This window comes from Haemaphysalis longicornis, unplaced genomic scaffold (assembly GCF_048455015.1).
Source record: "Haemaphysalis longicornis isolate Haplotype H1 unplaced genomic scaffold, Haemaphysalis longicornis Haplotype H1 scaffold_20, whole genome shotgun sequence".
NCBI classification, from domain to species: domain Eukaryota; kingdom Metazoa; phylum Arthropoda; class Arachnida; order Ixodida; family Ixodidae; genus Haemaphysalis; species Haemaphysalis longicornis.
The window spans coordinates 8,262,210-8,277,444 of NW_027526296.1; the positions used below are offsets into that span (position 1 = coordinate 8,262,210).

At 44.3% G+C, this 15,235-nt stretch overlaps 1 protein-coding gene across 1 annotated transcript; it reads right to left on the minus strand.

Annotated features, from left to right (window-relative positions):
• Positions 1 to 714: 714 nt before the first annotated feature.
• LOC144172387 (facilitated trehalose transporter Tret1-like) lies at positions 715 to 14,829 on the minus strand (the record flags this gene model as incomplete). Its single annotated transcript, XM_077701136.1, has 4 exons — positions 715 to 1,063; positions 7,990 to 8,262; positions 9,601 to 9,743; positions 14,606 to 14,829. Coding segments are annotated over 4 exons (989 nt in total), but the record flags the coding sequence as incomplete, so codon positions are not given.
• Between the last annotated feature and the right edge of the window lie 406 nt (positions 14,830 to 15,235).

A 15,235-nucleotide genomic window follows, 5' to 3' on the forward strand; every position in this document is an offset into this window, starting at 1 on the left:
TCTTGTAGATTTCTTGGTTTCTGAAAAGCTAACTACATTTACCTTCTAGTCCTTAGAGTTCCATGATATGGTACCAAGGGTGTGGACGCACATAAATTTGCCCTTTTCCGCATCTCTTAGTAAACGAAACTCCTGTTCAATGATACGTATTTTTTCGCTCCCTTCAAGTTTCGTTTATCGATTGTCTACTCTGTATTTACTTACCTGTACCCACCATAAAAAGTCTCGAGAGAAACTGCAGTACTTACAAGTGAAAAACAAAAAAAAATAAAATAAAAATGACACCGTTAAACTATAAAGCATCGCTTTTGTCCTGGTCATCGGTTAGTCGATAAAATTCACTAGATTTTGGGCCTTTATGTGCCGCTTTGGAGACTCTCACAAAAAAGCATTCACTTGCTATCACAAAACAACTTGGAAGGTAATTTTTAATTACAGAGCATAACACGTTCATCTCTCTGCTAGATTGCGGTAGAAATATATTCATACAAGTTCCATATCACTGTCGAGCATGCAGTGAGGTTATTTGTGAACGGAAACATTATTCACCAATTCAAATATAACATACTGTATAAGTTCAAAGCACTACATTCCGGACAGTGAGACGGAAAAAGCCGATTATCCTTTAAAAGGGCGCATTGTGAAAAACGACCTGAAGTAAATAATATCGTAATATCGCTGCCAGCTAATGGCGATAGAACTTGCTGGTTAATCTCAACTAGCAAGGTCAATATCATGTAGCGGACGGCTCTCCGTGTCCGGTATAAGGAGCGCCACCGCGCCGACGAGAAGTCCGAGTCCCGTGCCGTACATGACGAACGTGTCCTTACGTCCGAACGCAGCAACCACCTGTGCGTCGAAGTGCACCATTAATGAGGTGATCAACCAGCGCGACGCCCAAACGAACGACGAGCCGCAGAAGCGCAGGCGCAGGGGTATCAGCTCGCCGGTGAGCAAGGTCGGCAGGTGGCAAAGACCCACTGAGTAGCCCAGCACCAGAACACAGACGGAAAGCACGGCCCGCCAGTCGACAGGTCCGTCCTGCTTCTCATTTGACCACTGACTGCGCCCAAAAAAAAAAACACTTCGTCTAAATTCATGTGAATAATTTCTTCAATGGTATTATTTCACTAATCGCTTGGTAATAGGTTAGTGTTACCTAAAACTAACATTTAAATTCGGCTGCTACCGGTGTTCGTGGAACATTGGGGGGAAACCAAGCTTTGGCCTCTTGACACTGAACAATAACAGAACGTGAGCACATTTTTTTTTAATCAACGCTGAAATACTGTAGCACGTTGAGATTTGGGTCTATAATCCACATTTCCCCTCACCTTCTGTAAAGCCGAAGTTGGCGTGTATGGTTGTGCAGTACCGTTTCAATTTCGCCGGTCGCGTTCAAAGGGGTGCAAACTTAACAACATATCTATTTAAAGGCTACTGAAGCTCGCTCAGAACATCGTACAAGGGATGTTTTACTCCGGAGATGTTTTCGCTTTTTGTTCTCTGTGTATTAACACCCATCTGAACTAGCAAGCCCTATCGTTGTGGGGATGACATCTTCGGATTTTATTGAAGGTTTTTCTCTCTCTCTCTCTCTCTCTCTCTCTCTCTCTCTCTCTCTCTCTCTCTCTCTCTCTCTCTCTCTCTCTCTCTCTTTCTCTTCCCGTAGGTGTTACAGTACAGTACTACGATACCCTTCTAAAGGTATCAAACCATCGAGTGTTTAACACGGTGGTACGCAGAACCATAAATCACAGAGCAAAACTTAACCACTCCATAAGCCACAGGACGAACAAATAGGATGAGCACAACTACTGAGGTTCTGCAACGTTACGGCACCGTAGAGAAATTTGGAAAGACGTTGGTTGTTATCCAAGTAAGCTATTTAGCATAGCAAGAGCATTTTTACTACAGAACCACACAACCCCTATAAACGGGACATCAGTTAAAAAGTATGAACCACCATTCCGAATCAAGGAAACAAACCCCCGAGCCAAACACCTAAAAACCATGATATGACATGTCCGACGTTAATTAACAGGTATTTTCGTTTAAATTTACGCTTTTGTTTTTTATTTAGCATGAAACATAGAAAACCTAACTCTGCACTTTAACCCCGTTATGTAAATAGAATACGAGTACATACACTGGTAAAACAGTACAGTGTAATGCCTAATACAGCCATTTTTAAAGCTACCATCTCGGCCCGTAAAAAAACAAAATATTTTTCTCAAATGTTCGCTTTTACAATGAACATCAATATATACAAGGTTGGTATGGATGCTTATAACGGGGTAATTTCTACCAATTCAAGTAATAACTAATTCCACAAGTATAATACTCGCAATAGTGGGCTCTAAACAAACCTACCGCGTTATTAAAAACCAAGTAGTGCATGTGAATCTAACTTCACAAGCTTGGGAAGTGATACAGTGAAGGAAAATGGCGAGGAGGAATAGAGACTGGGCAATTATGTGGCAGGTGTGGCATCGAACTGTCGTTTTTCGGCGCCATTTGCAGCAAAACAAGGAGATACTCGGCAAACTTCATTTATTGGTTTGCACTCTCCGCAACAGTACTGCTTCCGTTCAGTTATCAAGGGGGCGCATTTTGTTTTACACGTACCCTGTGCAGTAGAGCTGTATCCCTTTTGATTCTGGAATTTGCTGAAGCGTTCTCTCCTTGCGTGGTTTTAGCGAGGCATTTGTTTTTGTGCAGGTGCCTACTTCTGGAACGGATCGCAGATGCCCACAGCTGCCTATTGGCCCATATTTCCGGTAATACTGATTGTTCCTGATTTTTTTGTAAAACAGTGCAACCAAGCCTAATGACCTTCTTCGATGGCTTACTTAAGCAAGATTTCAAGCAACCTTCTTGCGAATAAAGCTAGCTGCAACGTCACTCGGAAGGCTATTGGGTGCAAACTTATGCCTGGCATGTGACCGGGGGAAAGCCAGCGTTTTTGTAGCGTAAGCTGCACTGGGCGAGGTTGAGCAGTTTCACGTGGACCCTGAAGGGCCGTGCTGCGCAAGCGCGAGAAGCATTGGATTGGATTGAATTGGATTTGGATTGGATCGGAATGAATTAGATTGTATTGGATTCGATTGAACATCCAGTCCAATTGGAGTACGGGTGTGTAGAGAATTGGGTCGGCACATTCCCCGGTCTGCGCATTCCAGAGGAGTGACGTCATAGCCGCGGCAGACGCACTGGTGCCGGCGAGTGCCCAGCTGTACGCTGCGCAGTAGCCAAGTCTGAAGCTGAGCCGAAGCCGCCTGATAGCCGTTTCGCGTGGCTCCTGGAGAGCCGTTCTGCGCATGCGCGAGGACCAATGACTGGACTGGACTGGACTGGAACGGACTGGACTGGACTCGATTGGACTGGACTGGACTGGACTGGATTGGACTGCATTGCTCGACCGTAGCTCACGCTAAGTAAATGTGGCATAGCAGAGTTAAGCCACTGCCTTTTTTTTTTCTGAAAGAGTGATGCAGCTGAAGCTATACAGCCACGGAATCAATCGGTCATGGCCTCGCGAGACTCCGAAACATCGAGAGAAAGCTAAGCACCCAAGCGAATGTTTTGTAGCGGTCCTCACGCCTCACCCCCCAGTTTGCACGAATGAGAGAGCGCGGTGAGAAAGATCTGATCGTTGCTGCAAGTCTCACGGTAGTCGTGCATTCTAAAGGGGCGACCCCTAACGCGACGGAACCGCTTTATACTGGGAAATGCACCACCACGTTTCGCTTTGAAGACGGGCACAAAAGGCCGTCGCGCTGATGACGGTATCTCCCCGACATATCGCACTGCCTGCTCCATGGCGGACAATTGGCCGGTAAGGTAACATTATTGACAGCTTTCTCGGAAGATGTTTACGCCATGCAATATGCGGGCAGGTGAGATAGAGGTGATGAGGGGATGTTTCCGGAGGAGATGAACACGTGGTTTTAAAACTTCCATGCAACCACAGCGATATAATTGTTCTGTTCTGATAATTACGCACCCACAAAGCTAGGTGGCTCCAACGGGATTCTTCCTGGTCATCATATGGTGCTTAGTAGTATTTTTTAGTATTTTTTAAGTGAAAGTTTATTTCATAAAAACGAAGACAAACGTATTATTATACAGACGAGGGTCCCACAGTCAACAGACTGCTAGGGGACCCTCAATTATGAATAAGCAAACAAATTTCTGAAAGAAGCAAATAGGCGTGACATCTCATCATAATAGTAAAAGGACAAGTGAAGTTAATCTGTAATGTACATGCACTCAACAGTAAGCCTAAAATTGACAAGAAGATATACAAACAAGATTTGACAAGAAGGTATACAAACAATGTGAAGTGACACGAAGGAAATAACGGCACAAGCAAACACGAATACCAATCATAAATACGCACAAAAGCAGGATCGTAATTAATCCAGAAGAAACTCTCTAAGGTTTTTTTAAGCATGTAATAGACGACGATGATTTGACTGTAACAGGCAAATTATTCAACAATGTGACAGCTGCGAAACAAGATGTTTTCTTACCGTAAGTAGTACGCACAGTTGGTAATAAATTATTATTACTTGAAAATCTGTTGCAGCTTTTGCTGCGTAAACTAACAGGATTATTAAAATTATAACAGTGGTAACAGTGCAAGAATTTGTAAAAAATATTCCAAAGTTGTAGTGAAATAGTGCATTAGTTGATAGTGTGTTATTCTGACGTAGTAGGCCTGAGGCAGAGGAAAGACAGGAACTAAACTTTATAATTCGAATACATTGATTTTTAATTTGTTGAACCGATGAAACGTTAGAAGAGTACGCATTCGCCCATGAAACAATGCCATAATGGAAATGACTGTGAACAAAAGCAAAATATAAAGACAACAATGCATGATGAGCCTTGATCAGGTGGCTCCAACGGGTGGCTCCAACGGGATTCTTCCTGGTCATCATAAGGTGCTTAGTAGTATTTTTTAGTATTTTTTAAGTGAAAGTTTTTTTCATAAAAACGAAGACAAACGTATTATTATACAGACGAGGGTCCCATAGTCAACAGACTGCAAGGAGACCCTCAATTATGAATTGAGGGTATACCAAAAGCAGATTTTTGCTTAAGATTGGAAAAGTGCGATTCATATGTAAGGTTAGGGTCAGAGATGAATGCGAAGGAATCTAACGCGGTAACATGGCGCAATTAAATAAGGCTCAAGTTTCATTTCGGAAAAAATAGGGATAGTTTTCTGATATGACCTGAATGCCATAATTTTAGTTTTTTCCGGGTCAATAAGTCGCTAACTCTCATGGCACCAGTTTATAACGTTGCTGAGCACTGCATTCAAGTTTGAAATAAGGCAAATTATTGATTTATTAGATAATAATACTGGGGTATCGTCCGCATACAAGATGCAGTGAGGGGGATTGACGCAGTCGGAAAGGTCATTAATATATAAAAGAAAAAGTAAAGGACCTAAGATTGATCCCAGGGGAACGCCTTGATTAAATGTTTACGTTTCAGAGATAGTATCGGCAACATATACAGTGTATTGTCTGTTTAGTAGGTAACGTTTTAAAAATAGTAATGCCGGTCCAGTTATGCCATAAGTTTCTAATATATTAAACAAGATTTCGTGATTAATGGTATCAAATACTTTAGTAAAGTGTAAAAAACTGACCCCACAAACTGTCCAGAGTCTGTTGATTTCTTGATAAAGTCAGTTAACGAAAGCAAAGCTAGGATAATGGAACGTCTAAACTGGATACCGAATTGGCAAGGGTTTAGTACATTAAAACTTAGTTAGGTAGCTAATAAGACGTTTGGAAAATAGCTGTTCAATTAGTTTACTTAAACAGGAAAGAATGGAAATGGGGCGGCAGTTAGATAGTAATAAACGATCGCTTTTTTTGAATATGGGCATCACTTTTGCTTTCTGTAGAGAGGATGGGAACGTTCCAGACCTAAATATAAGATTTATTATATGGGTAAGTGTATTTCCGATTAAATCTACAACTAACTTAAAATGGCGAATAGAAATGTTGTCTAGGCCTGGGCTCCTGTTTTTTAGTGTACCAAGAGTAGATCGCACTCTTCTGGTGTAACCGGGCATAAAAAGAAAGCTTGGTTAGCACGGAGCATACAGAGTTGCGCATTCAGAGACTGAGGGGTATTGTTATAGACACAGGAAAAAAAATCGCAGAAAGCTTCGGCAATGTCAGTTGGTTTATTTAGGTTTGTTCCATTGCAGGTGATTTTTCGTATTGAGGCATTAACTGTAGTCGTGTTAAGAAAGGTATCAGATTCCCTTGTTTTGGGGGTTATTTTCGTGTTTAGCAAATTTATACTCATATAACACTTTTTTTGCCTGTTTTAAAATAATGTTAAGGAGCGAGCAGTATTTCTTGTATATCTTAGCTAAATTTGAATTGAAGGGCTGCCTTTTGGTTTTCTTGTAGAGGTTATATTTCTTTCGTAGGCTTTCTAAAAGTAATTCAGTAATCCAAGGAATATTTATGCAACTGAATCTTTTTACATTTTACAGTAGTAGTGCTAGATGGCACAAATCTTAAATATGCGGAATAAAAGGGCTGCAGTGCTCCTTCTACATCATCCATACAGTTAATGGTACACCGTACAGTCGCCCTGATAGCTTCTCTAAATTTCTGAATCAAATATGGATGTAAAGTGAGAACTGCATTTTTCAGGCACGTTCGCGTCAAAAATAAGAAAAATAGGAAAATTATAGGTGATATCTGCGTCAGTAACAGCTGGGAAAGGTTGGGGCGATAGGTTAGATAGAGCATGGTTTAATAACGCGCATGGACCATTGTACACGCATCTGGTGGGTGAATTTATCAGAGGTTCGAATCCAAATCCCCAGTAAAGCAATCTGTGTAAGTTGTATACGAGTTAGATTCGGTGTCATGTAAATTAATGTTGAGGTCACCAACTAACAGAACGTCCTTATTTCCTAAAGCTAGCTGGTTAAGAATAGTATCAAGGTTAAGCACGAATTCAGTGAGAGAAGATGAAGGCGAACGATAGATGCAACCAATGACTACCTTTTCATTGTTATGTGGAAGTAGTGACCAATCCGTTTCTATCCACACTGATTCGCAAAGATTTGTAGTGAAGGACAGATATTGCCTAGGTGTGTACGAGATGTTAGGCGATATGAAAACTGCTATTCCCCCATAGCTATCTGAAGCTCAATGACAATACTCTGATTGATATGATAGAAAACTGCGCATATTTCTGTCAGAATCACAAAGCTAAGTTTCTGATATGCATATGAACTAGAAAGAATGGTTCAGTGAGGCTATGAAACTATTGATTGTGTCGAGGTTCTTCTTTAGGCTTCGTGCATTAAAATTGATTAAAGACTGCAAGTATTTTTATAGTTTTCACTGTGTATCGGAACAGCGTCTCTAGCTCCCTAATTCTGCCCCATCATTTAGAACTTCCCTATCACCCTGCTCAACCGCAATTGAAATCAACCAGACCTGCGGCCTCGGCTGATTCCGAACTATGAACACGGATCTGTGCAAACGAAAAAACCTTTACTGGTGGCCCTGGCGTTCTCAGACACATAAGAAACACACCACTAACAACGTTAAAAAATATCAGTTTACGCTAATGTAACGCATAAGTTTCCTAAATTAGCTGAATACACAAGTATTCATGTTCATGTAAATGAACGGCATTACAAGTTGCCACCCTTTCACGGGTTTCGTTTGTTTTTAGGTTGATTTTAAGGCCTTTTATAATACACTTTTGTTCTGTAAGGGCGGTGTATATGGTACATATGTTTGATTTCGTCATTATACATATTTCCCTGTATTTTACATATCCTCCAAACACTATTATAACGGTGAAATGTTGTGTTAACTTTGCCAATTATGCAGTTTGTGTAAAACTCACGGCTTGACACAATTTTAGCTGTGGGGTTAATCGCGCAAAGAATGCTACGCATTAAAAAAGTTCTTGTTCCTGGTTCCTTACCTCACAACCAGATGATCCAGAGGCCTCAAGGCGAACAGGGTTCCTGCGACTAGGAGAGCAGAAGCGCACAAGAGTCGACGACGACCGACTAGGCTGGTGAGGGCCGAAAAGTTCGCCGTGACGATCACGTGGGCGGCGAGCAACAAAAAGGCCGCCACTCCGCCGTAACCTCCTCCAAAGAGCGTCACCATGACTTGGATTGCCCGCATCGTGAACAGCGGGGCGCACGACATGTTGTGCGCCAGGTGCAGTAGCAGGCAGACGCACATCATTCTGCGGGAAAGGAGGATTGCTTGGAATGATTTTCATTGCTTTCGGAACAGCCTAGAATTCCCCCCCCCCCCCCTTTGTCATGCAAAGCTACGAATTATCTTCGTGGAGTGCTCGCACGGTGTCACTTTAATGTTTAAAGTGAACACGACGACCACATAGAACTGCGCGGCGTTGACAGAATAAGTAGCCAATAGAACGTCCTCGCCACTCTTAAGGTAGCCTTTACTGAAACTGCTTAAGAGAATAAAACGAGAAAATTGGTAGTTGTTGGTACTCAATACCTACTTCTTCACCCTTTACTGTTGGAATAGTAGCAAGGGAAGCTTAGGTGGCCTGGTTGGCCCAACAAAAAAAACCGTGAATAAGGCCTGTGTTCTGCACTCACCATCACAGCTCATTTCGCTAGGAAGTAAAATCCCTCTACTTTTCACCAAAGGCCCATAGCGAAGCACCTGCATTAAAATCTAAAAAAAACGGGCGCAAATCGCCCTAACCAGGAGGCTGACTATGCAAGGGCCGCATCATATGCACTACCCTTGAGTGGCTCTCCAACGGCATTAAGTTTTTGTAACTTTGGATCAATAAAGGTATTCATGTTCGCCGATGGCCACCCTGGTTTCAGGTGGGCTCAATTAGGCCGATTAAAGGCAATTTTGCTGCAGGCTTAAAGCAGCAGAGTACTGCATTGAGCCACTGCTTGGCCTGCTTCGCCGCGTAAGCACCAGACACAATTGTAGACCATATGATAAGGCAGAAGCATTTGATGTTATGTCAGCTCATAAAGCCAAAAATGTTTTTGGCAAGGAAGAAACTTCAACGTTGAAGAAAACCGAAGTTAATGATGAGCTGCTGATCTCTTGTATTAGGCGAAGGTTTATGTATGCCCTATTGGTTCTCTTAGAGTCCGGTTGTTCAACAAGGCGGCATCAACGGGCCGATGTTCGAATAGAGTAGGCGTAGGGATGGCTGGAGAGTTAAACTACGACAATTGCAGGAAATATTCAGCTCCACGTACACAAGATAGGAGGCGCCGGAAATCATTGGAGAAGCCTGTGTTCTGCAGTGGGAACAAAGGGGATAGTCATGACGATAATAATGACGATGACGACGACGACCATAATCATAACGATGATTACGATGATTCAGTGACATTCAATGGTACTGTGAAACCTCCAAGAACAGCAGGAACCAGTCGATGCCTCACCGTGCCCTCCTTGTGCGCGCTAGTCGGATGGACCAGCTGCCAGGCATCTTCGGCTCCTTCGACCGGTACTCGGGCTGCGGAACAACGCCGTAAAGACGCGCTGTGGCGACGTTGACGTCCTTGCGCATCCGTACGCCAGGTACCAGTGCGGACTCTCGACCACGTAGTACTGCAGCGACAAGGCTGCTACGCACAGGATGGCGCATGTGCTGGCCTGCATGCCCCAGGAGAGTCCGCTCACTGTGTAGGCGATCAGGGCACCGGCGCTGGTGGCCGCCTGCGCGGATCATCGGAGCAGATCACAATGTCAAGATCATTTGACAATTGTCGGAGCTGGTAACCAAGGTGTATCTCCGAATAAGACAGCCACCGTAATGCCATAAACTAAAAAAATTTTGATGATATAAGCGCACCATAATGAAGTGGGAGTAATTATTTTATTTTCTCCCCTTCATTCTTCTTTGGAATCACCTGTTTGTGTACCAATCCGGTTATACGGCGGTGGTGAATGGTGTCCTCGCTTATAAATAGTGCTCAAATTCCTCGAGACAAATGCTGCAAAACGACGTATACATAATTAGGTGGCTTTAAAATGATATCAAGTTTCTTTGAAATTGGCCATTTTGCCATGCCTTTCTCACGGGACGCTGCGGTCAATCGCCATAGCGCCGTGGCCCACAATCAATTTACGCTGACGACGAGGAGGAAGATGTGGGGGGCGCAGCCTGCACGAGCTCTTTAATGGCTGCTATGTAAAAAATGTAAACGGATCACTTCATTCCCCCTCATGTTTCATCTGATGTCTGTCCTACCGAGACGTAACACCTTCAATAAGCGACCGCTGGCTTCATTTATTTTCTTGTCGCTCGGCTTGCAGAAGGAAGCCCACAAATGGTAGTGCATAACTGCCAAATACGGTTTTAAGGCAGAAGCACTACTCGCCTGCAAAGTGTAGTGCATGGTTGTCTGTCTCACACCTACAGTACTTTCCCGTCCACAACAGCGTCCACAAAGGGAGCTAGCATGGGAAGGGGAGTAATAGCCAGCCGACCTACTCGCGCAGCAAGCATTTGCTGTAACGTCCTGCTTGGAAGCGTAAAGACGTCGTTAGGCGTTAGGCCATAACGTCGTTAGACGTTAGGCCTAACTTCATGCTTTGACACCAAACTTCCACTGGCAGCCGCGGCTTGACGTATAGTGAGTGACTTTGCAGCTCTTGTAGTTAGCTGAACTTAAAGGGTACGTAACGTTGCATAATCAGCCCAACATTAAAAACAGCTTTCGGTTGGGGAATTGAAGAACAGGGGCATTGCGCGGGCTTGCGGCTCCAGCCCGTAGAGATACTGTGTTAGCGTATACCGGTGGCGGCGGTCCTTTAGGAGGGCAGTTATACGATGATATGTAAGGAAAACCCATTTAAACGGCTTGCTCAAAATTCTGTCTTTACTGCTACCCAAACACGTGTGCCCCGAATTATTCCAGACAAATAAGTGTGTGATGTGTGGTGACGGTCGCGCTACCATGCAGCACATGCTCTGGGACTGCCAGCAAACGGACTCAACCACTGCGGATCCGCTGCCGCCGCGCTTGGAGAGGAGTGCGGTGACCAGTGCGGACTATGAACTACAGAAGATGGCTGCGCAGCTCGCGCTAGCGGCCATCGATCGCCAGCGGCCGAACTTGTCACCTCCCCCCCCAGGGAGGCCGGCGATAGTAGGTACCCCCCGAGGTTTCCCCAGGCCAAATAAAGACGTTGTTTCTCCCTCTCTTGTATTAAATGCGCATTTACTCTTAACATTTCCCACGAAGTCTGGGTTATGTCCTTGCATTTGTCGGTGATATTCCATCATTGTTCCGTGTGAAGCAATACAAATAAGTGATCGGTTCTGTTGGTGTTATTCGTGTTGCGGCGGGAAATTGCGTGCAGTGTCGACTTTAACAAATTCCTAGCTAATTCTTATGGTCCCCTAATTCGCTTAGAAGGTGCTAATAATGCCCAAGGAGGCTCAAAAATAACCGCCGTCTCTACTTGCTAAAACGGGTGAAACTCACAATGAAAATGTTTCGAGATAACGTGTCCATCAAATGCGTGCCCTTCTTGAGAGCGAACTCCCCTTGCACAAAAATAGAACGACACATATATTGTTTAAAAAAACTAAGTTAACCAATATCCGCTTGTACTTACGACAAACCCGTGATATCTAGTTCGCAAAAATACAAGTGTTGTTGAAAAAATGATTGCTAAAATTTTGTTTAGAAACACCAGATGTGAATTGAGTGGACCCTGATGTGTCACATTTTGCCTGGTGCTGACCGATAGAAATACGAACCTCAGTTTACCGAATGCTTGCTTACCTGAGTAGCAAGCAATTTATTGCCTTCTATTCCGCTGTTCTTCTAGTAAATTGCACTTGAAATGAACACGAAAAAAGATATGACTTCTCGAAGGTTGTTCTATGCTAGATGCGTTAAGGAACAAATTATGTAGTCTAACTTGTGTAACTTTTTGTTGCACTGAATTCATTGCCTACACACGCACAGACTGCTCATGAACCCGCAGTAAGGTGTTAGGAAGAGCAGGTTGGCGCAATTTCGCCTAAGAACTCGAGTCACCTCAGGATGTGACGCGGGTGTTCTCAAGCCGTATTTATAATCGCACACTTAATTACTTGATTACAGTAGTACAAGCGAAGAATGAAGCAGAAGTTAGGGCAACTAAACCAACAAAAAAGAAGTGTCATCTGGGCATAGGCAAGACACAATTTATCTTTTTCCCTTTCAGGTACGTTCGACAGAATAGTATTTCTGCCAACCTCATCCCTCTATATTTTACACCTAACTGTCGTGCCGAAGCTCGGTGTTTTGTTTCTACTGTTTGTCGTTACATGTCAATGACGCCTGAGTTTACTAGAGAAAACAACGGAGTAAGCGAAACCCCACCTGCCTTTTCCGGCTATCAAACACATTTCACTGGTCATCTTTTTCAGTGCGCCAGCACTTTGACAGCGGCAACACTGGTTTGGCGGCTGCGACGGCGACGGCCTCGACCTCGGCGTTGTAACCGAGTGAGCGAAGGCAAAAAAGAAACGTTTGAGGAAAGTGTGACAAAAATGTGAGGGGGAGGGCGGCACGCTCTAATATGGTGCCCTCTCCCTTACTGTCTCCCCCTGAAACTCTCCCAATGCGCTTCTCCTCCGTGTACGTCTCATACGAACCACGTGACATTTGCGCGGGAAGTTCAAACGCGATTTGCAACAACATGCTTGCAAGCTGCGGCTACGCGATGCGATATAACAGCACAGTAGCGCACGTCGCCGTGAGTTTGCTGATCGCGCGATCACTTCCAGAGACGCAGCAGCTATAAGCCCAGACCGAGTATACTGCAGTTCGCGCCGGGTACTAATTTCGCATTAGGGAGTTCAATATTCGTCACTTCAGTTTTTTTACGTCTTAAAATATCTTTTTCCACTGATATCATCTTAGCGATACCAATAATAAGTGTAGAATTTTAGATAATCATTTTCGATAACTGTCAGCATTTTCGTTCTTTTTTTATATATCCATGTTGGCGTGTATCGAATACCCTATCTGTATTGCTCTAACAAACTGCCCGGCTGGTTTTCTGGCGCCGGACATGGCGATATAAAACAGGCTTATCCTTCTCTTTTTGGGGGAGTATTGAGTGGTACATCTCTTTTGTTTTGCACCTATTATTTCGGCAAACTGACACCATGCCAATGCTCTTTCTGTGCGGCTGTTAAGTTTATTTCCTGGCTGACGTAATGCGGAACATTGGATACTCCAGGCGTTGTGTTGGGCTGCCTGCGCTCGGGGACCCGCAGGTTGGTCAAATCGTCGTTTGAGACAGATTTTTCTCCCGGCCTCCGGCATCGTGTAATTTGTTATTTGATGCCAATAAATATCATAGGTCAATCATGAGGCGGTAACACATTTACGTTGCACAATGCAAGCACACCTTTCTCAGTTGGAATACCAACGTCGCTGTCAATGGGATCCTTTTGTGATTCATTAGAACCGATTAAAGCGAATACCACGTAATATTATGATTTATTATTGGATGTTTAACTCAGGATAATTGCTTTTCTCTGCTCTTTGGGTAATTCAATCACTGAATCATTTATTGTTTGTTTCATTCATTCATTTCTGGAATCAACAGGTAACGGTCCCTTTATCCTTTTTTTAAATACATTATATAATGAATTCGAGCCAATGTGAGGGTTGGATTGTGGGTGCCAGGTCGACCAACAGGTATGTCCGCATTTATCTGTTTATGGGAATGGGGCTTATTTCACTTTCTTTCATCTGGAGCGAGGTAGTCCATCGCTTTTCTCGTAAGAGACCAGAAAGCAGTGTACTTGAAACCCGGATTAGCAACCATAGAATGCTTAGAATTAGTAATTACACGGAGTTGGTGCAATCATTTGTAATAATTGGTGTATAGGTGGAGCGTTTCTCTTGTTGCTCTTGTATTTGCCAGATCGGCATAAGGATGAAAGTCGTCACACATACTACAGGTTCAAAAACCCACAGCAATGCCCTGGCGTCTGCGCTCAAAGAAAAACAAAGCCGTAAACCGCTCTTTGCAACAGCACAGGGCTAAGGGCCCCCGCTAAGCCCTCCCCTAGCGTCACTAAATAAGCTACGGTTAAGAGTACTGCCACTTTGTGCACCCGGAAGCGTCTGGGGGCCATTTTGTTTAAGGCTTCTAGTGTTGCCATCTCTCTCAACGAAACCGCCGCCAGTTCTGACGGGAAGAGTGCGACCGGCCGCTGTAGCGTCCGCGCAGCAGAGAGGGGTGGAGAGGAGAGGCGCCCAGAAACAAAATGGCTGCGCCCGTATGGAAACAAATATCACGTGATGCCGACCGACCAATGAAAATCCTGGCGGGACATAACAATGAGAGAAAAGAGTGCCGATACTCTAAAAGCCTTTTAGTGACGCTACCCTCCCCTAATGAGCGTGGCGGCATCCCTTCAATGACCTTGAGGACGTCCTGCGTAACCCATCAGTCATGCGCCTAGCGAGCACATCGAAGAACGATCACTCTCTGCTCAGCTGCTTTTGTAGGCCTTCTACCATCGTCTGCAAAAAGTAGCCTATCTGCAGCGTGGTACTTGCCTCCGTCAGGCTTCCGTAGAATGCCCTCTTCTCGGGTGGAGCAACATCGGTGACGTAGAGGCTCACGCAGTTCGTCAAGATGCCCAGCCAAACGCCCGAGGCGGCCCTGTTTAGCATGAACATCCAGACGGTGTCGGAAAAAATGATGCCAATCCAAGCACCGAGGAGACCGAGGACGCACACGATGAAAGTTCGTCGATGGCCCACCAAGTAAAGCAGAAGCCCTGAAATGCGAATTTAGAGAGGCCATGAGCAGACAAAATGGCGCTCGGTGTTGGTGCATCTCTAGCGACGGGGCTGAGAACAGTGCTTTCTTGATCTCACCTTAATAGTCATCATATTCATCTCCGACGGTGCACCAGCATCTCACTGTTTTTCCTACGCTAAAACAGGATCAGTTATCGCATTCCTCATAAACACAAGTTTGGTGAATGTTTCGTTCTACTTCATCCTTTAGTTGCACAAATTATTCCAAGCGCTTATTTTCCACGATAACATGTTTATAATTAGTTTTGGAATGCAGAATTGCGCCGGCAGGTTCACAACCTCTGTTGCGCAGCGCCAGGGGCAAAAGCAACTAAATGATGTGAGTTTTGTGTCTTCTTTTCAATTTCATAGCTGGCTATAACC